Genomic DNA, 23,083 nt, shown 5'->3' with positions numbered 1-23,083 from the left:
GCCAGCTGCCTCGTTCTTTGAGGGCTTCCAAAATGTCTGCAAAGGAGACATCATCCGAGGACGACTTAGGGGACCCCTCCACATCATCAAGATCGGTGTCCGATGTGAGAGACTCATGGGGGGAGTCGACGTGCTTCCTCTTGCACAGTCTTTTCCTTGGGGGTTCCTCTGAAGAAGCTTCAGAGGGACCTCCAGGAGGGGGGGAACCCCACTGGGGGTGACCTCAGGCCCCGGGGCTCCGCTGTCTAATGACAGGGGGACTACAAAAGACCCAGTCTCCATGTGTAGGGAAGGTACCGGTGAGACCGTGGAGGTAGCCAAAGAAGATTTGGCCAGAGCACTCCTCATGGCCCTGAAGGCCGGACCGCCAGAGTCCTGGGAAGGTCCAACCCCCGGGGCCACAACAGTAGATGGCACCCCCGCAGCCGACGCACCGAGAGGAAGGCTCGGAACCGAAAACATCGGTCCCGAAGCGTCACCCCCGGGGCCGACCGAGGAGGTCAGTGTACCGAACTCCGACCCGAAAGTCGGAGTTGGAGTAAGGGTCGGCGCCAACCCGAAAACCTCCATCGGCTCCACCAGCACCGGCTCCAACGGTGCCGAGGCTGTTGGAGGAGGAACCAGAACTACAGGGTGGGCCATCGGCTCTGAAGCCGATTGGGCTGGAGCCGAAACTAATTTCTGGAATACAGGAGACTGAAAAAGTCTTTGGAGCACCCTGTCGATGTTCGAATCTGACATCTTGGAAGATCGGGAGGAGACCGATCGGGTCCGAGCTGACTTCTCCATCGGCTCCGAAGGACTGGGGGACCGGCTCCGAATGGACTCTACCAATATCGGTGCCGAGGGAGATTCCATAGCAATTTCCCTCTGTGCCAAAGAGGGCTTCGGCGCCGAAGGGGAAGTGTCTGAGCCGGCAACCCTCATCGGCTCCAAAATCAGTGGAGCCAATGAAGGTGACCCGCCTCTCGAAGCCCCAGCCATCGGCTCCGAAACCAGAGGAGTCGAGGCTGGAGGCATCGAGGCAGACCGTTCCGCCCTCGGCTCCGAAGTCCATGGAGCCGATGGAGAAGCCTGCTTAGATTTCTTAGTGGTCGGTTCCGACGGGCTGGTCGGAGCCGACGATTTCTTTTTCTTAGCTGGAGAGGAAGAAGAAGATAAGGCCTCTTCGAAGGAGGGTTTGATAAGCCCTTTTAAGATCAATTTATTCTTCCTCTCTTGGAGGACACGAGAGGAAAAGGCGTGACACATGCTGCAGGACTCCTGAAGGTGTTTGGCGCCTAAGCAGTAAACGCATAAGGAGTGATCATCCGTGATGGACATTTTATAGTTGCATCTTGTGCATTTTTTAAATCCAGAGGGTCTATGCTCCTTAGACATAATTGTAAACACTTTGCCAAATTATATGTCGGAGAAAGCACCATATATGGCTACACAACAATAAAGAAACTTTTTTTTTTTTTTTTTTTAAAACAAGAGCGAAAGCCCAACAAACTTAAACGTGTGACCAACACCAAAAGGAGGGCCAAGAACCCTCTAACTAAAAACAGGTACTTGACCTCTGAAACAACAAGAAGACTCGATAAGAACGAGGGGAGGAAGGCCCCTCTAACTTAAACGGAAACCTTTCCCTGTCCAGACACAATATTTTACCACAAATTTCTCACAAAAACACAAGTATACACAACAATAGCTGTTAAAACAGCTTTTGGATAAAGATTTAAGAAATTCCTGACAGAAAACTCTCAGAAAAAAACAGCACTTAGCTCAGCCAAGTTCGAGACCACGTCCTAGCTTGTAAGCGGCAAACGAGATCTGGGGAAGTAGCAGTGGTGCATCCTGGGATATAGAATAGCTCAGCCAATGAGAGACTTCGCTCTATAGCATAGCGTACTGAGTCAGAGCCGAGGATCGGCTCCGAACCCATCAGTACAGAATGTAGGCGAGATAGGATCACATAACATCTGCAAATTACTATTTTCACAAGAGTCACAATGCCAGTAAATTTTGTGAATGTATGATGTTCAGTATAAAACATGTAGAGCTATTCAGTCCTTAACAAGTGCAACCCCAAGTAATCCATGCCCTACTTCTCACTCTCACTACAAACTATGTTTGCCTTTTGTTCATCAGCCATATCACTTCAGACCTTGTCTTCAAAATACACTTTGTCAGCAAACAGGTAAACTTTACCTGTTATATTGCTGTGGGGCATTATAAGCCACTTTTTTTACACCTTCCTCACGCTGTCCTCCCTTTATTTCTATGTCTTACACTTAATATCATAGTCTGATGTACTTACCACTACTAATTATTTTATTTATTCGTGTTATAATTTAAAAGTGTATGCTGTTTTGCTCCATTACTTCATCCAATCAGACATCTAATTTTATTTCTTAATCATTTCCAGTAGTGTATGTAAATGTCCAGTTAAAGTTTATTCATGTGTCTGCTCAATCAGGTGCATTTCCCTCACTTCTCATCACCACCCTGAGAAGATAGAGGGACACACATGCCTTCATAAGGCAAATATTCATTTTCTTTTCTCATGCAGTTTTATGATGAGTAGTACAGCCTAAGCAAAAGTGACATTTAGCATAGCATGTTGCATTCTATAATTTTTTTAATACTTGCTTGTATCTGTTCATCCTAACGTATCATAGTGGCACACCATTTATTTTTCATTGCTTTCAATTACCATTCTAGAGGCACCATAACGATAAGTGAAATAATTGAAAAGTCAATCTTTTGTCATTTCTAAGTAACATTACGGAAATATCCCTCATCATCCTGATTTCTCCTCTTTTACGCAAACCTAATGTTACTCTAACTTTCACTTTTATCTTCAAAATGTATTTGGCAAGATTTCATAGCTATAAATGTGTCACAATGATTTAATCAAGCATGCTTCGATAAGCAGCAATGTAAAATATCAGTATGCAAACAGAAAATATTCATTAATATCCCAGACCTTAGCCCCATTCCACAGTACACTTATGTGTCATAAGTAACGAGGCATACAATAGAGAGTCAGCCCAGCTAATTGGGGCCAAGGGTAGTTTGGATACTCAAACTGTTCGGATAAATCAACTACACATTGAACTGTAAAAAAAAAAATCTAAAACATTGTTTTTTCTGCATTCAGGGAATGCACTTTAAAACCATTCAGCAAGTCCAGTGGACAATAAAGAATATTTTTCACACACAAGCGGGCTACAAGTTCAAACAACATGCACAAGCTAATACATATAATGTTTACATATTCAGACTTTATGATTTTTCCTACCCCAAAATTTTGGAAGGCTGGTTTCAGATAATTGACGTTTCGGATAATTGACTCTACTGTACTTACTAAAAGCTTTTTTCAGATGTAAGCAGTTGTTGTGCATATAATTACAGCACAAGAAAAAATAATTAAAATTTCTTATTTCCAGAATAATAATTTTCAGTAATTTGTATTAGTTATTCAAACATGTTGGTCTAAAAATAATTACAAGCATAACCCAGGTTAACCATAAAAAGTAATTATCGTGTATGTAAAGACCTCCTTCATAAAGGCACCGGTTAATGTCACCAACTGCTTGCTATACAAATACAGGGCTAATTTTATCGTGTGCTATTTTTATATTTGTTCTTGGGCATCAGACAATAGTTAATTTCCTTTTGACTCAGTTAACATACCAACATTCACCTCCTAATCCCACCTTATGCCTTCTCTCGCCTTGCTTTCTCCATTCCCTTCCACCTGTCACCCAGTCACTACTCTCAGGTCATCCTTTCTCACCCCCCCTTTTCTTTCTCTCTCTCCTGAAATGTTTATATATTGCTATTTACATACACATATGTTAGCATTACTTTACATCTTGTATGATCTTATGTTTCTGGGATTTCATTATAATTATCCACTCGTATTATTACTGTTTCTCTGCACTGTTTACTCCTGTTCTCCTTTAGTTATATTTGTACTCTCCCATTCTGAGCCTGAAAATGGTCCGTTTGGATCAGCACTCTAGTCAACAAAGAGTAAATAAAATATAAATAAACCTTTTAAAGTTCACCATTTCCAGAATACTCTGTTTGAATAATCTTGTTCAACCATCTCAGTCTAAGTTAATTTACAAGCTTTACCCTGGCTGAGAATACAGACAATTTATCCTGTATGAAGAAACCCTATTTTTAAAGGCTCTGTTCAGGGTTGCAAAGTATTTTCTAGAAGTATAGTGGCTAATTTAATTTCATATTGTGATATGAACTTAATTGCCTATGAACTTATAGTCTTATAGATATTCCCAAACATTGTACATGGTAGACACACTGATTTTGTATACTTCTAAGAATATTAGTAAGATAGCATAATTTATAAACTTTACAGGCTTGAAGGAATCGGGACTATATTTCTGAACTTTGCAGGTACTATGAAATCAGTAAATTCAGAAGATTTTCTTAACTTGGCTGAGCTTTAAGTAACAAATGTTGCATTCTCATTGTTTCACTTACACATTTGTTTTGCTCGAATCTGAAGTCATTGATAATGCTCGTTAAATTCACTTACTCTCCAACCCCAACTTAAAAAGAAAAACTTTAATATGCATTTAAGCTTTGGAGAGGTTTTAAAATGTTTAAATTCAAATAAACTTATTTTAACTTTTTCATTTTCATCAAGTCTAATCCTGTCTTCATCGAATGTTGCTTATACTTCTGACCCTGATGTTTCACCCATGTTCACGGTATCTTTTCAACTGAACCTTGTTTTGTTTCTCTTGATCATCCTTGACTTTTGTTGTGGTATACACATTTGTTAGTTCCTAGTCTTTGTTTCTCTGTTATTTGGTGAATATCTCTCGGCAGATTGTTGTCATTCTACCATGCTGGTACACTTAGGAAATATACCCTAATTATGGATTCATGTTTGGAGACTTTAATGTAACAGTATTTTGAGTAGCACCTGAGATTGAACATCTTGTAATACCTATCTAATGACTGAAAGTTTTCTAGGAAACTGGCAGAAAGTTACTGATCATCGTGTCTCCATCAGAATTCTCTGACTAATCACGTCTTGAATGGAAATATTTTGCTTAGCATCAATGATGGGAAACATGTTTGTGTATAAGCTGGGTAAATAAACTGTGAGCACAAATGTTTTCTTTTTTCACACATACTGGAGCATTGCTCCGGTTACATGAGTTAATCATTTGTACAGACAGCTGACACTTTGGGAATCAAATTCAGCAGTATTGGATGACTTTAAGAAGGTCACAGATTTAGCTCCATGAACTGTACTTGTATAAGACTTCTGACTATGAATCACAGATAACTGGTAGTTGCACACTGGGACCTGCTGTTTGAAAGGCTGCTGAGTAACATCTGTGGTCAAAAGGTTACTTATTAGTTCTTTGTGAACCATATCATAGCCAGTAGCTGAAAAGCAATCATTAACTAATCCACTTACCCTTTTAACAGATTAGAAATAAAGTAGTAGTAGTTATTGTCCAGGGACAGAAAGATTTCCAAATAACTCCATAATGACTTTTCAGGCTTTCATTGGATTCATTGACTTGGAAAATTGTTTTTCAGCCACTGACAGCAGATTTTTGATATTTCCATCTTGATTGTTAGTTGACTGTTTGCCTGTGTTGTGATTGTAAGGTTGCAGAATGATTGTCATAAGATTAGAACATTCAGCGAATTGTTTCTGGTGCCTGGAACTTTAAATTGCTAGTCAACTGCTGCAGTCAACAAAATTTGAGACTGTTACTGGATGACTGCAGTGTTGGCAGTTTAGATGAAGGGGTAAGGTTCAGTTTGACATCCAGAATGGAAGAAGACTGAACAGTTCACACTTACCAGGGTAGCTTCTTATTAATCGTCTGCTAACTTGACAGTTAGTGGTCATTTTTATTTGAGTTTGTTTAGTTGCTAGGAATTTGTTGAGGATGTATGGTAATTGTAAGAAGCATAATTCGTTACCTCTTGCTGCTTTCCTTTCATTGTCATTCCTTCCAGCTTTTTGTGTTTTAGCTTCCATTCTGTTTAGCATTACTTGTATTGCCCATTCATTTTGCCTTTGTTTTGTAGCATTTTGCCTGGTGTTCTGCATGTATATTACTTCTGCCTATCTGTCATGGCATCTTTTTCTGAGGGGGCTCTTAATTGGTCTTGCTGTTTTATTTATCTTTGCTGTTGGCTGCTGCTCTGTTTGTGCACTTATTGCAGAATTGTTGGTGATGGGAGCAGTAAACAAGCTTGTTCTCCTTCTTACTTTTGGGGCTAAAATGTCTTTATTTTTAAGTGTTGAAAAAAAAATTAAAGGGACACTGTTAATTCCCACAGTTCTTTAATATCCATAGCTTTATATTTAAAAAAATGATTTGTACCCTGCGTGGTTCGTTTACATAGTTAAAAGGGATATCCTCATTTTAATTTTCAAAAGATACATAGAAAAAAAGTGTTTATTTAGTATATATTCTTTATCCAGTTAGACTACATCCCCCAGGGCTTTGCAGTGTTCTAAATGCAGTCCTGCAATTTACAGGATGAACAAGAAGAGAATTTAATCATATATGTGTGTTCACTTTACCCAGTAAATGTGAATCGGTCCATTTCTTTGATTTTAAACAAAAGCTGTTTGGGCATGATTACAACCTAAATTTATAATGTATGCCCTTATAAGGAGTGATGCAGACAGAACAATCATTTTGTTCAGTGAAGTTTGCAGAATGCATTTGATCATGAATCACTGATTTTTCAGCCATAACTAATTATTAAAATAGGTTAACAGTGTCCCTTTCTAATTTATTAGAACTCAAGACCCTATTACTGTTCAGTATAAAATATGTTGCAGCAATATTGACTGGTTGACAGTGGTAGCAGATTTGGAGCTAGCCTTGCAGAGAGTGACACTGTAGCATTACCAGCCCAGATAAATGCTGGCTGCAAGCTGCCAGAATTGATTTTAACCTGCTCACAAATGCATTTATCTAATGAGCAGTTGACATTATAAATATCTTTCATTTTATTGATTTCGATGTTACCACATTCTCAGTCCAGTTGACGTTTTTCTTTTGGTTGTAGAAAATGTGAGATGGTGATGTTGCCTTTTATAAGAATTTAACTGTAACCTGAAAGTTCTGTTTTTTAACATGGTTTTTCCTGTGTTGCTGAAGGTTCAGTACCGAGTGATTGAAAACTACAATGGTGCTTGTTGCCCACTGACTAAAGGTATCCGAACATTTTTTACTGCTCCCTGCACAGAAGAACCACGGATCAAACTTTGCAGAGGGGAAGTCATTTTAGCCACAAGAGGCCTAAAGTAAGTACAAAACTAGTATGCCATGGTGACTGGCTGGCTGTTTGCAGGTCTTCCTTGGTAGAAGGTCTAGTTAATGGACGGTCTTTAACACTGTAGGTGACAGTGTTGTCGCAGTCTGCTGCATCTGCTTGTTGGTCAAATGGTTGCACTGGGTTTCATAGGGTGCATCTTTTTCATGGAGGATCTGGATAGACCCGGGAGTAACATAAACTGTCGAAATAATGTGTGTGTGTGAAAAATGTACCAGTGATATGCATTCAGGGTATGGGTTATGGGAAGATTTAGTCACAATGATTGTGATTTGTTAGTTTTATAGTTTAATTATTATTATTTTGAGTTTTATCATTTTTGGTTTGCATATTAACAATCAGGCAGTAATGCCATTTTGAAGTTTTACCACCACTGATGTGCATTGATCATTGGGTTATAAGTGTTAATTTGTTGCTAGATAATTCTGCCAAACTGAAATCTAATCCAGTGCGCAGAAGACTGATAACAGATTATGTGGAAACAAAACAGCCACAATGTAAAATTAATTAGAGTGATGAGTTCACTGGAACAACTGCAGAAGGAATGTGAAAAGTTTTGAAAGAGAAATTGTTTGAATACAAAAATAATAATAATAAAAATGTTTAGCATCAGGATCTAGGCACACGACATCAGGAGGATGCATTTCCATAAAAACATACTTTATTAAGGAGACAAAAAAATATAAGAAATGGAAAACAGGTCAAATTACTACTTTGCCAAATGAAATAAACAAGCTGCACAGACAAATTAAAGGCAAGATCAGGAAAACATTTGAAAAAAATTATACAAAAGGCATTGAGCATAATAGAAACCACCCTTTTACAGATACATAAGGTGTGGAATGAGTAAGGACATTTAGAATCTACACACAGTTTATTCTTCTATAATTTATTCTTAGACACAGCAAATTATAGATATATTTACAAAATCTTATGCAAAGCAGTTTGGCTCCACAAATGGGTGATAAATTATCCTAGTGACATCCAGGTAACCTCAGATACTGAAATCAAATTAGGTTGCATTGAAGAAGAACTATGCAAACTGGATCCAAACAAAACACAGGGAGGAGACTGAATTAGTAATAATGACCTGAGAACACTTCAGCAAGAGCTTACAGTACCATTGTATCTGTTATTTCCTAGGTTGTACAAATATGGGGAGAGTCCTCAAAATTGGAGATATGCACTTGTTAAACCAGTCTTAAAAAGGAAGGGAGTGTAGGACAAACTCAGAGTCAATGTAGACCCTAAAAATTACTTTCATGTTGTGGAAAAATAATTGAGAAGGTAATATTGGATAAATTATTGCCAGAACTGGGAAAGTTGGGACATGAAACCATGTAACAACATGTATATGTTGAAAATAGATGTATTACCACCTGTAAAATGATGTTCTACAGCAATTTAATAACACCTATGAGTGAAAAATTGTGCTATGATGTAATTTATATAGATTTAACTTCAGGATTTGACAAGGTCATACACAAAACACTGATCAGTAAATCAGAATAGCTAGGTATTGATGTACTTTTGGATAGCTGCATGGCTTACAAATAGGACATGGCAAGTATCATACAGCAGTTGGACGGGTGACATTTGAGGTACATTACGTGTCCCACAGAGCTTTGACTTAGGCTCATACTTGTTTATATGGTTCAGATCAATCTTTTCCATCTGGTGTGTTCTACAGTCTGTATGCAGATAATGTGAAATTGGGTAAACTGATTTACAGACAGGGCATGTCTGCCAAAGAACTTGACTGTATTGTCCATTTTGACACAGGAGAATAATAATGCTGATAAGTACATCAAAACCAAGTATATGAGATTTGGGAGACATAAGTTGAAAGTTGAATATTTAATGCAGCACACAGTGATTAAAACTGTAGATTCATTTGAGGACCTGTATTGTGTGGGTTGATCCAACTTTGAGTTTTTTTAATCATATTAGCCAGGTGGTAACTATAGTTATAGAACTATAGGTTGTATAAAAAGATTTATAATGTGTAGGAAAACATAAATGATGAAGTCATGGTTTGTTGCATTAGACCCAAACTTTGAGTATGGAATAACAATAGGGAAGCCTTGAACACAATTAATGGCCAGTGACAGTAAATCAGTTTTATAAAAAAAACCTTGAACACTCCTAGTGCCTCAGCTTAAACAAGGCCATTATTTGTGTTCATGGTGTTTCGTATATTAATACTTCATTGGTGGTATAATATGGAAAACTTGTTAGAAAACAAGCATAAATAAACTGTAAAGAGTACAGTTGAAATATACCAAGGGCATCCATGGATGTGAAAATTAAGTTATTATGAAAGACTGAAATATCTGAAGCTTGTACAGTGTCTCATAGATATTTAAGAGGAGACCTTATTCAGGTATATAGGGCATTTAGAGACTGCTACCTCTGGGACTGTTTGGGGTTATCAAAAAGTAGTAGAGACTCATCAGACAACCTTTATAGAAGATTCTATAGGAATAAGAAGTGTACTAACTGGTTCTCTGAGAGAGCAGATGATACATGAATAGACTACCAAATTGCATTAAAGCAAGCACTAGGTTAGATATTTTTAAAAACAGCCTAGACACCCATTATGGGAACAATGGTTTGGTATATTGGCAGGCTAGAAGGGCATTTAATGCCCATGCTTAAAATATTTGGCTGTATATATGTATTTTACGGATTCACTAGAGAATGTCGAGTTTCTGAAAACTCGAATGTCATATGGTCGAGACCATATGATCGATTTTTCAGAAACTCGACATTAAAAAACAAATCACAAAAAAAAAAAAAAAAAAAAAAAAGTCACACAACATTTATGCAGGGGGCAAGCCCCCCCTGCACACCCCCCCTACTTAAATCTACCAACTCCGAAAAAGCACTACAGTGGGGAAAGGGAAATCTCCTGTTCCGCGCTGTATGCAGAAGCGCAGAACAGGAGATTTCTCGTTTCCTCGCTACAGTGCAATCACGGACATAACATATTCAGGTAGGAAAGGTACAGGGGATCTTGCCCCCATACAAAAATGATCTTTATTACGTTTTTTTTTTTTTTTTTAATTTCTTCTTCAATGTCGAATTTCTGAAAACTCAATCATATGGTCTCGACCATATGAAATTCGAGTGTTCAGAAACTCGGCATTCTCTAGTGCTCCCATATTTTACAGCTGGCTAGATACAGTCATTACTTCTTAAGATATCCTGTCAGCGGGTAGCCTGACTTGCTCACCTTCCATAATTATAGCTTCCCCCAAGGAACTGGCTGACTCCTTCCCACTGCCATGCAGGGACATCAGGAGTGTTACCTCATGTTTTGCAGCCATTCCCAGGGGAGTGTTACCTCATGTTTTGCAGACATTCCCAGGATATTGCAGTCTGGGAATTGCCTCTAAAGTTACAGCAAGGTTTGTCTCTGCTATCCTGTGTTTCTGCTCATCACCCTCTTCTTTTTGTGCTTTGAGAGTCATTCAGAGAAGTAATGACTGCATCAGTGAATAGTACAGTGAACGTACTACAGTGTAAATGCAGATGTTCAAGTACATTTACTGCTGCAGGCCTGGTTCACAGGTTTACTCCCAAATTCTCATCTCTTTTTTCTTTTGCCCCATGGTTTGGAGTTGGGTACTCATTTGATCTAGTTTTCATATTCTCTCATCTATTTACCCTCTTGTCAGAAAATGAGATTGGGAACATCAAGGGTGGACCAGTGGCACAGGAGTCTGTCCCCTTTTGATTCTCCTGGGTTTTATTTCCATGGTCTTCTCACCTAACTTTGCCAGAGCAACAGAAATCGGAACATGGCATCAGCTGATGTCCCTCTTACATCACTAGTGTTCTCATGTAGTAGTGAGAAGGAGTCTGCTGAAGCCATGGGGGAAGGTAAAACTCTGTAAGTTAGGTCAGCTGGTTGAGCTGCAGGCAGAATATCCCAAGAAGTAATGATTGCAACACGGCATGTACTCAAAACATCTACATTCACAATAAGTTACTAACACAACTTTACTTTCCATGGCTTTGCAAACAAAGCTGGTAATACTAATGGATCTGAAATTACCAGGGTCTGTAAGACCTCTTTATGTACACTAGGCTTTGGTGCATATCCCAGGCAAGACGCATGTTAAAAAGATTTAATAGAGGTTCCAGTAGCTGTACAAAATGCTAATTATTAGGTTTCCTGATGTGTTATCATGGTTACTGGATGTTGTAGCCCTTGCTCTAGAAAGGACTGCTGTGATTTTCTCCATATTGATCTTTGGGTGGGTCAGGGACAGAGGAATCATGGGGTTGTTGGGATGCTGAGTGAAGTTTGTACTAAGTATGTTCTCTGTGTTATCAGGTATTTATTTGGGACAAGAACAGTGGTGTCATTGTTAATCAGTTTCTAAAATTTCTAATATAATTAAAGAAGGATTTATAATTAATTTTTTGGTATTGTTGACCATTTTGAGTTCAAAATTGGCTCTGTTTTTATGCCTTAAGTTCTTTCCCAACATGTTTGAGTGTCCTCTTAAGATGTAAGTATGTATGTGACCTTCTGTAAGAGCTTAGTATTTTTCCCTTTAGTTATTAAATTTATTTATACCAATGTTCTATCACAATGGTTTGTTTTTAAAGTTTCCCTGAGTGTTCAGTACAGTTAGGTGTATATCTGCTAAGGTAACAGTAGATTTCAAAGTTAAAAGTTTTGGCCCTATTTATAAGGTCAGTCTGCGTAGAAGTGCGGTAATTAAGATCACTAAGTAGCTTCAGGAGATTTGCTTGTGCGCATAGTCCCTCATTTCCTTGTGAGGTACCACCAGTGTTATATGTAAACTTCATTAGTTTGTTTTTTCTGAGTTGATAATGGAGGATGATACTTAATGGTTTTGTCCAAGAGGGGGCAGTGTTAATAAGGATAAGATCTAAGATATTTTGCCCACTCGTAAGGATGTTTGCCAAGTGCTCTAGGTTGTTTACATTTATGTAGTCAGGGAAGCATTGGGTATGCTTTCCATTTGTAGAGTAAGTGAAACAGTTTATTGCATAGTAATTGAAGTCCTCTAGAATAAATGTATTAGGGTTTATAGGTGTTTTTGGTATAAGGTAGCTATCATAATTTTTGGGGAACTTGGACATTTATCTATAGTTGGGTATGAAGCAGTAGTTGATTTTGTTCATATTGAGTTGGATTTACAAAATTTAAAAGCTAGGCTTACAAGGAATCTTCCTTGATGTAAGGGGGAATCTTTAACAAAGACTTCACAGTTGCACACAGGTATGAGTGGATGATACAGGCTAAACCCAGCAGTAGAAAGGTTGCTTCCATTGCACTGTAACCAAGTCACTGTTATTAAACATAATGTATTCCAGATGAAAAAGTGCCTCAAGCTCAGCCATATTTTTGTCAAGACTCTTGGCATTGAGTAGGCCACATTAATGTGTTCTTGTTTGGAATTTGCTAGGTGGTGATGTTGAGTAGGCAGACTGTGCCTAACAAAAGCACTATGGGGGCAGCAAATAGTTTAGGCAGTATTCTCAAGCCATGATAAGAGAAGTGCACATCATCCTTTATAAAGTAGGAAAGTCTGTCAGCCATTTTGTCCCAAATATAAACATACTGAATTCCCCTAGGAAGGCATCAGCTACTAAGCCAATTATTTTGTCCTTGACGTTTGGTATCATTCTAGACAATGGCAAGATACCATTCAAATCCAGGGTCTTTCCTACCTTTGCTACATGCTTATCAAGGTTGTATCCTTCAGTTCTCCTTTGGAGGAGCACCTAAGATAATTTATCCCCACCCCATCCCCATCACTGTGGACCACCACCTGTTTAATTGTATTTGTCAGGATGGATTGTTGTAAGTTGCCTTTCAACACCTGCATCCAGGCTCTGGAAAGAAAGAAAGTTATCACCCTGTTCTTATCCAGTCTCATGAGAGTAGTGTTAATTGCATTCCAGAGGTGTCGACAGTTATCACAAGATTTCTTAGAGTGGATGCATTAAGAGTCACTGAAGTATGTTTACTGGCTGATATGTATGATGATGTAGCAGTGCGGCTTAGTGTCTGAAATTTTAGTTCTAATTTTAGGAGGCTTGAGTAGTGACTTCCAAACTACTTTGTCATATGTAAGTGCAGTGATCGTGCTTTGTGGTTTGATGGTGTGTGTGTATGTGTGTTTGTATGTGTTGCTTACTGAGTGGGCAATGCTGACAGAAGGGGCCTGCAGATTCATTAAATAGTTGAACCTCTCTCAAATTAAGTCACATTGTGTCAGCAGAAACGTGTTTTCAGTAAGCAAGAGGGAGTTAATACATTGTCTCAAAACACTAAATGTTACCAGACCAACTGCTGAAAGGGTAAGTTCTCACCCCGTAATTTCATGTTAGCCAGAGTGCAAGTATATTTAGTGATGTACAGATGTAACATGGCTTTCTATTCATTCTGTCTATCTGATCAGACTAATGCATCCTCTAGCTGCTTGTCTGATCTGAGCTGGCAGAACTAGAGGCCCTTTAAAATTATTTCCTGTTATGCCCTTATGTGTGAAGATCTCACACTTCAGATCTGTGTTGTTGCCGTGGAGGTTCAGATGCAGATTTCTGACTCAGCGAAAGTTAAGTGCTTCTCCTCTTCATTTAATATAAAGGACTTAAGAATATAAACCTTTTTGTTTTTCTGTAATATTTTTACAATCTTAGCCCCTTTTCCATTGATGGGGTAGCCTTCCCTTTTATTTCCTTTCCCTTCCTTCATCATTTAACTATTATTTAGTATAGTATTTAAGTATAAATAGTTAAAATTTAATGGCGCTATCACTTATACTCTCTCACCCTCCTTCACACTTTTCCTTCAGGTCCTGCAAGTTTTACAAAAGTACACTGAATACAGATCGGGATGATCCAAGCTTTTTCTGTAGGTACAGATATAGATGGAGGGTACTTACATCTCCTTCAGTGTTAAGGGTAGATGGGACTGGCCCAGCATCTCCTGTATTATTTTCATTCTCCAGTGTGTGTTTTGGTACCAGTCCTAGATATGGAATCTGTTTCATCGGTACTGCCCAGGGTCCCTAACTTGGTTCCTGTAGGATCTAGTATGATGCACTTGATTTTGAGGCTGTGGGGCCCAATGACTTGACACTGTGCCTTTGGTGCCATCATTGAAGCTATTTCATATAGCTGTTGTTGGTTTCGGAGACTTCAGCCTTCAAGTTGTCAACCCTGATCCCCTCCTCAAAACCTACCACCTTTTCCTCTTCAGGAATGCCCTCTTTGTTACTGCTCACTTAAGGTGAAGCAGATCTGGTTAGTGGTGCAAGTTCCTCAAATCTAGCTGAGGTTGGCATGGCATTTCAGGTTATGAGGAGAATCATTTCATCTCTACCAAGACTATGAACTCAGACCTCTTCAAGGTCAGCTCCACTGTTTGACTCTTTCTTCCTTGTCTTAGTCCTGTCTTGCATCCATGGATCAGAGCCAAGGACTGGTCCTCAAAAACACTGCTCAACTGCAGGAGCTGTCCTCTGAGTAATCAGATAACACCCACCCACCGATGGTCTGAGAAAGAGGACTTGTAAAAGGAGACACATTGACTTCACATCACTGCCACTTCTGACACTGACTTGGATGGTTCCTTCCAGTCTTCTCTGGAAGAATCAATGTTCAGCGAGATCCTTGAATTAATGTGGCAGAGGGGATGTTTGCCCACCAACCCACCCTCTCAGGATGAGGAGGTTCTTTTTGAGGCTTACAACTCAGCACCCTCTATTCTTGGGTGGTCCCTCCTGCAGACTGTTTAATTCACTTTCCTGTTAGGAAGTCATTGCCCAAGCCTGACATGTGAATCATTACTTGAAAACCAGACACAAATTGTAGGCCACCAAGGACAGGTAGCACTGGACTAAGAGTCCGTTGGTCAATTATTTTATCATGACAGTGGCTACTAAGAAACAGCTGACTGAGGATATAGCTACTTTCTGTTTTCTCAATAAGGAATGCAGGGCCATGGGTAGATTAAGGAAATGGCCTATGTCACAAGGACTTTTGTACTTGGTACCTTGAACTACATCACTCCTATAAATCACTTCCAGAGGAATTTAGAGCAGCAGGTACTTCCCATTCTGAGAAGACCACTCCCACCAGACTCCAGAAAACAGTTGGAAACCATACCGAACACAATGCTAAATATTTGTCATTCTTTTCATGTGGCTCATGTACAATGCAGCCAATTGAGTGGCATGGGCTGCGGGATTTGGCATTACAATGAAATGTCAGTCCTGACTACACCTTGGCAACTTTAAGCCATCCTTTGTTAATGCCCTCAGTGATGGATTATCGTGTTTGGTCCTTCCATAAAAGAGAGAATGCAGAAGTGTGAACAGGATGGGAAGACTCTTTCTGCCATGGTATAAATTTAACAGGAGCCAAAGTGTCCCAAATCACTGTGGTGTAGGAAAGCCAAGCATCAACCATTTCAATCCACTGTTAACAGTGGTGGCTGTGGCAGAGGCACCCCCTTTAATGGACACTGGTCTAGAGGCCAAGAAGGTCAGAACCAGGGGCATTATGGACCCTTCTCCAACAGGAAACTCTATCATCCCTGAAGGGCTGCCTGACTGCACCCATCTGGAGGCAGTTTGAGGTCATTTATGCCTCTACTCCCCTGCATGGATGGCCATCACACAGGTCAAATGGGTAAAAAGGATGATATCCAGAGGTTGTACAATTCCCTTTTCCCAGCCAGCCCCTGAAGCTGAGGTGGCTGCATGTAAGTGTACCACCCCACCAACTAAAGACAGCTGAAAGATATTCTCATTTTGATCTAAAAAGAGCCATCTAAGAGGTCCCACCAGATTAGATAGTGTCAGTATTTCACTCAAGAATCTTTTTGGTTCTGAAGGAAAACCGAGACTGCAGGCCCATTCTTGGATGTCTGTTATCTTAACAATTATGTAAAAAAGACCCAGTTCAGGATAGTCATGGTGCATTCAGTTTTGCCTTTCCTATAGAAAATAATGAATATTCTGTATAGATCTTCATGATGCCTATCTGCACATCATAATAGTCAAAGCATCCTGAAGATTCCTTCACTCCTACCTAGGAGTCAGTCAATTCCTTTTTAGTGTCCTGCCCTTTGGTCTTACTACAGCCTCCTAGAGTGTTCACTAAGTGCATGGCTGTTGTATCAGCACACCTGTGGGATCTGTTCCACATCGAGATGACTGGCTTCTAGCTGCTCTGTCAAGGGAATCTTTGGTCAGTGCCAGAGACTACTTTCGTCACCTCTTTCTGCCCTTGACTATATCCATAAACCATGATAACCAACTTCTTCAACAGTTGCAGACCATTCAGTTCTTTGGATGCCACCTGGCTACAACTACATCCATACAAATTCTTTCTTCCTCTGGACAGAATTTTGACATTAAGGTACACTATCCAAATTCTCCTCCATTTTATTTGTCCTACAGCTGCCCTAGTCCTCAGAGTTCTGGGTCTAATGGTGTCATCTGTTGTGATGATGCAGATGTTATGTAGTACTATCTCGCCTACATTCTTCACCTGTGGGTTCGGAGCCGAATGTCGGCTCAGACTCGGCCTATTTACTAGCTTGAAAGACTTTGGCTGGGCTAAGATGGTATCCCACAATACACTGCTCCACATTCTCAGATCTCGTTTGCCACTTGTAGAGCTCGGATGTGGTCTTGACTTGGCTGTGGCTAAGTATTGCTAAAAACTCTTTCTTGTGAAAATTTTTGGCTAATTGTTCTTATACAAATAGAGTTGTTCATAGTGTTGTTGCTGCGTTACTTTTTTGTAGGTTGCGAGTGTTTTTGTGTGTGGTATCCATTACTTCCCTCGGGCTAAGCCCGTTTTAGTTAGAGGACCTAGTCCTCCTTATGGTGTTTGTCTGGCTGTCTTTAGGTGCATTTCACTTAGTTTAAGTTGAGAACCATTTTATTTAGAGGTTCTCCCCTGTGCTTGGCTGTTGGTTATATTTGTTCACCCAGTTTCTGTGTTAGCGGTTTCCCGCCTTTTGTCAGTAGCGGCTGCTACAGTTGTTGGCTTGGCATGTATAAGGAACAAAAAGAGCATAAGCCCTCGGGCTTTAAAAAAAGTACAAAGTGTGCCTATAAAATGTCCATCACAGACGGACATTCGGCCTGTGTTTACTGTCTTGGAGCCATCCACCTTCAGGAGTCGTGCAGTTTCTGCCACGCCTTTAGTCCTCAGATGCTCCAAGAGAGGAAAAACAAATTGATCCTAAAGGGACTGCTAAAACCGTCCTTTGAGGAGGATTTAGGTTTGGCTCCCAGCTCCCAGTCGAGGTCTAAATCCTCCAAATTGAAGAAAAGGTCTCCGGCTCCATCTGTTGCTTCGGAGCCACCTTGTAAAATTACCATTGTCAAGTCTGCTTCCTCGGCGCCACAGGCACGCAGGAGGTAGCTGTGTCGACTGAGTCGGTGTCCACTCCGATAGTTTTGGAACCAATTCGGAGCCGGTCGCCAAGTTTGAGGCAGGGTTCTCCAGATAGGAGGTCTAGGTCTCCATCCATCTCCTCCAAATCCTCCAGGCTTTCCGATTTGGATGTAGATAGGGTGGTGCAGAGGCTCTTACAGTCACCAGTGTTGGCCAAACTTTTCTCGGCTCCGACCCAGTCAGCTCCGGAGCCAGCTCTGTTAGTTGTCCCTGCTATTCCTCCTCCGAGCGCATCCTTGTCGTCGGAGCCGGTAAGCTCCACTCTGAGGGACATTCCTGTGCCGGCTCCAATCCCCCAGCAGAGTTTATCAGTGCCTGCATCGGCTCCGACCCTGTCGGTCCCTTCCATAGGGTTCGAGACCCGGGTCTCCTCGGTTGTGCCTGAGGGGGATGCCTCAGAACTCCCTTCGGTTCCGAGCCTCCCTCTCGGTGCCTCGGCTGCGGAGACACCGGTCACGGTCATGGCCTTGAAAGGCACTCGGTCCTCAGATTCGGGAGGTCCTGCCTTCGAGGGTATGCGGAGTGTGCTGGCTAGGTCAGCTACTTCTCTCGGATCGGGTCTTCCATCCCCCACAAAACCGGTGAGAGCTTCTGACACCCACCTATCCTTGGATAGCAGAGCACCAGGGCCTAAGGATACCCCCACGAGCGGTCCCCTTCTTTCTGAGGGACCCTCAGAGCCTGTGCCTGAGGAACGCCCCAGAAAGAAATTGTGCAAGAGGAAGCACATAGACTCCCAGGGCGAGTCCCTCACTTCCAATACTGACCTCGAGGAATCGGAGGGGTCCCTAAGTCTTCCTCTGAGGACATTTCATTCTCCGATATCCTGGAGATCTTGAAACAAAGAGGAGACTGGCCCTCCAAAACCCCCTCCGTGGAGGAGTCAGTATTCCTTAAGGCCTTTGGCGCTCAGCCCTCCGCCTCCTGGGTGTCTCCACCCTTTGACGAGCTCCTGGACCTTATTTTTCGGAGGGAGTGGGAGACTCCTGACTCCGTGGAGCCTGTTCCTCGATGCCCCAACAAATTTTTGTTTGCTCCCCAAGGGAAATAATTTTTAACAAAGGGAGTCCCGGTAGATGCTATGGTGGTGGTGGCGGCTGCCACACAGAAGGAAGTTACTGAGTCTTCCTCTTCGGTCCATCCTCCTAACAAGGAGTCTAGGACTATGGATCGGTACGGGAAGCGTACCCTGTCTTCAGCAACCTTTACCTTGCGGTTGCTGAATTATTTGTCTCATTTCACGCGGCTCCAGAGAGATCTCCTTAAGGAGTTAGGAGATACTCTAACGGGTAACGTGCCTGAGGTGGTGGCTCAGGCTGTCAACGCTCAGCTCTCTACCCTCAACTCCATCGCTAACTCATCCATGTGACTGATTTTGTACGCGGCCGAGGGAGCTAGTAGGGTGGCTAGCTCAGGGGTGGCCCTCAGGAGGCAAGCCTGGCTACGCTTGTGTCACTTTGCAGAGGCCTTTAAGTCTTCCTTCACTGATGCCCCCTTTGATGGTTCCTCCTTGTTCGGGACCAAAGTGAAAGACACCCTCACCAGGTGCGAGCAAGAGGGAAATACCTAGTCTGCTGTGAGAGTCCGTTTTTCCCACTCGTCAAGACCTTATCCCAAGGCCCAGCGAGGGGGAAAGATGTGGTTCAAAAAATCACAAAGGTCTTTTCCTACCGCACAGGGTGAGACCCCCCCCGAGGCAGGGGAGGGGGTCATATTCAGGGAGATGTCGCCCCAGAGGCAGAGGGGGCCCCCGCAATTCTGGGGACCACGATTCCTTTTGTGGTTCCCCATACTCTCATTCCTGAGGGTGTGCCCGGCTGTGCTTCTCTGGAGCCAGTTAGGGGTCGAATTTCCCGGTATTCGGAAGCCTGGGTCAGCATCACCCAGGACAGATGGGTATTAAGGATAATCGCCGGTGGTTACACCATCCCATTTCACTCCACACCCCCTCCCGTCAAACGGATCCCAGACGTTCCATCCAGTCAAAGGGGTCATGCAGCAACAGAGGTTTCTCAGCTGCTAGAAAAAGGAGTCATCCAACCAGTCCCCCCAGACCAGATCGGATTAGTGACTTACTCGAGTTTCTTTTTGGTGCCGAAAAGAATGGGGGACCTGAGACCCATTTTGGATCTCAGCCGACTCAATCATTACGTACACAAGTCCAAATTCCGGATGGTCACGCTACAATCGATTTTCCCATTGTTGGCAAAAGAATTATGGATGTGCTTCATCGACCTGAAGGATGCTTATTACCACATCAAAATGGACAGAGCATCCAGATGTCATCTACGCTTCCAGCTGGGAGCCAGGCATTTCCAGTTTTGAGCCCTGCCCTTTGGTCTCACCACAGCCGCCAGGGTGTTCACCAAGTGCGTGGCAGTGGTGACAGCTCATTTGAGACGTCAAGGATTCCAGGTGTTTCCTTACCTGGATGACTGGCTCCTATCCGCCCCCACCAAGCATCTACTTCTTCAAAACAGAGATACTACCATTGATCTTTGTCACCAGTTAGGCATTACAATAAACTGGAAAAAATCTGCCTTGCTACCCTCACAGCGTGTCTCATTTATAGGAGCAGAATTGGACACTATTCGGTTGAGAGCATTCCTACCTATGGAGAGGATCACAGGGTTGCAACGACAGATTCGTACGATGATGCCTCTGACACGTGTGAGGGCAAGACTAGTTCTTCAGTTACTGGGGACAATGGTGTCCACTATCATGATGGTCCCGTTAGCGAGGTTACATATGAGGATCCTACAATGGCTCCTATTCGCCCAATGGTCCTTCCAAAGACTACCGCTATCCCATCCTATCTTAATCACAGGCAAATGCAAGCAGGACCTCAGTTGGTGGCTATGCACAAACAACTTAGACATAGGGAATCCCTTTGTTCCACCCAACCCGGTAGCCACAGTGACCACAGACGCCTCCCGGATAAGGGGGGGGGGGGGCATTATCTCTGAAGGATGGTCCAAGGCACGTGGCAGGAGCATGAGATAGACTTGCACATAAATGTCCTGGAGATGAGAGCAGTGCTCCTAGCATTGCAGGCACTTCAGCATGTCCTCCCTCTAGGGACTATTGCGATACACTCAGACAACATGTCAGGAGTGTGGTATCTCAATAAGCAAGCAGGAACCAGATCATACCCCCTATGCAGAGAGGCCATGAGAGTGTGCAATTGGGCGATAGCTTCCCAACGGGCCTTGGTGGCAACGCACATCCCGGGGAAAACCAATGTGATTGCAGACAGGCTAAGCAGAGCAATCCTCATGCCTTACGAGTGGTCCCTGAATGGCCGGGTGGTGGACAGCATATTCAGCAAATGGAGTCAGCCTTGCTGCAATCTGTTTGCCAGTCCCCTCAATGCGAAATGCAGCAGCTACTTCTCGCTGATCCCCCCACCGGGGGAATCTCCAAGGGACGCTGTTGCGCACAATTGGCCCTCGGGTCTGCTGTATGCTTTCCCTCCATTTCCCCTTATCTCGTGGGTGATTCGAAAAGCACTATCCTTGGGAAGCAGATTGATTCTGATCGTGCCACACTGGCCTCGACAAGTATGGTTCCCCTTCCTTCAACCTTACATTGTGGATGCTCCTTGGACTCTGGACCCTCATCCAGACTTGCTGACACATATGTCGGGACAGCTCCACTCCTCCCTGGGGACCCTCCGACTGGCCGCCTGGCTACTCCACTTCCATCCGTAGTCAGGTGTCACGATTTTTCTCCAGACGTGGTCCATATTCTTTCGTCCTCTCATAAACCGTCCACTAGGAAGATCTACTCTAGCAAGTGGAAAAGGTTTTCGATATGGGCCCATTCCAAAGGTATTGACCCCTACACAGCCCCCATTGATTCTGTTTTGGAATTTCTCTCTCATTTATTCTACCAAGGGTCTGCCTCAGCCACCATCAAAGTTCAGCTGGCGGCTATTTCAAATTTTCATGTGGCTTATGAACTTAGCTTAATGGCACACAGGATGTGTAAAGCATTCCTGAAAGGCACTCTTCTCCTTCATCCCCCTGTATCTCAACCTGTTGTGCCCTGGGACCTCAATTTTGTTCTGCAGGCTCTCACTCTCCCACCCTTCGAGCCTGCGGCTTCCCGCGATTTAAAATTTTTTACATGGAAAATCTGCCTTTTTGATAGCTATCACATCGGCTAGACGAGTCTCAGATCTCCAGGCCCTATCAATCAAGCCCCCATATTTGATATTCCATAAAGATAGAGTGTCTCTCGGACCAAATCCATCCTTTCTTCCCAAAGTGGCTTCTTTATCTAATATTAATCAGTCCATTGAACTGCTGGTCTTCTTCCCCAACTTCTCCAATAAGGCAGAGTAAAAGTTTCATCTGTTGGATGTTCATAGGCAACTACGCTTTTATCTACACAGGACTAAAGATTGGCGGAAGTCAGACCAGCTCTTCGTTTCGTTCTCATAGAATCTCTTGGGGTCTGTGGTTTCCAAGGTCACCATCTCTAGGTGGATAGCTGGTTGTGTCTCCTTTATTTATCAGGCAGGGGGAAAGAGCCTGCCCTTAACTGTCAGAGCACACTCTACCAGAGCAGTTTCCACTTCCACAGCCTTTCAGGCTAGGTTATCGATGGATGGCGCGAACCCACAGGTGAAGAATGTGAGGCGAGATGGACTACATATATCTAATGTTATGGTGAGTACATAACTTACTGTTTGCTCATTTTCATGTGAAGATTTTACAGTGACTTCTAAAGTTTCAGTGGACTCAGGCATTTCAGCCACTTTCAACCCCTATTATCATAACCAACCTTTGCAAGAAACAGTTAAGATGGTGGCTGAGTTCCCCTGTCTTCACTCCAAAAGGCCCCTTGTTATTCTGTCACTCATGGTGGTAGCAACTGCGGATGCCTCCTCCTTGAGGTAGGGAGGGGGCATTGCAGGGAGAGGATGGTCCAAGGTTTATGGAATTCAGAATATGCCAGTCTTACATCATTGTCTTGACAATGTGGGCAGTCCTTTTCATGCTGCAGGAGTTACAGGACCATCTTCTATTAGAGGGGATTTCTATCCAAACAATATGACAGCTGTTTAGTACATCAGTAAGCAAGGAGGAATGCCAAGAAACAATGAGGTTGTGACAGTTGATGATTGGTTTGCAGCACTTTTTAGTTGCAAAGCACATTCCTGAGAAGACCATTTGCCTTGCCAACAGGCTAAACAAGTCTATCCTAATGCCTTATAACTGGTCTCTCAATCTGGCATTGGCCAACAGATTTTCAGCCACTGGGCTAACTCAGTTGC

The 23,083-nt window shown here is 42.4% G+C and overlaps 1 protein-coding gene across 5 annotated transcripts in view; it reads left to right on the top strand.

Moving 5' to 3' along the window:
• ZDHHC6 (zinc finger DHHC-type palmitoyltransferase 6) overlaps positions 1-23,083 on the top strand; it is a 762,509-nt gene that overhangs the window by 674,251 nt on the left and 65,175 nt on the right. For all 5 annotated transcript variants that reach the window (XM_044055851.1, XM_044055850.1, XM_044055847.1 and 2 more), the window contains one exon: positions 7,164-7,309. In XM_044055851.1, coding sequence (XP_043911786.1) covers positions 7,164-7,309 — 146 coding nt within the window. The remainder of the gene's footprint in view (positions 1-7,163; positions 7,310-23,083) is intronic.

Source organism: Protopterus annectens, chromosome 14.part0 (genome assembly GCF_019279795.1).
Source record: "Protopterus annectens isolate FY-2018-M chromosome 14.part0, PAN1.0, whole genome shotgun sequence".
Classification (NCBI taxonomy): Eukaryota; Metazoa; Chordata; order Ceratodontiformes; family Protopteridae; genus Protopterus; species Protopterus annectens.
The sequence above is the reverse complement of the archived record's forward strand: the minus strand, read 5'-3'. Positions and strand labels throughout refer to the sequence as shown.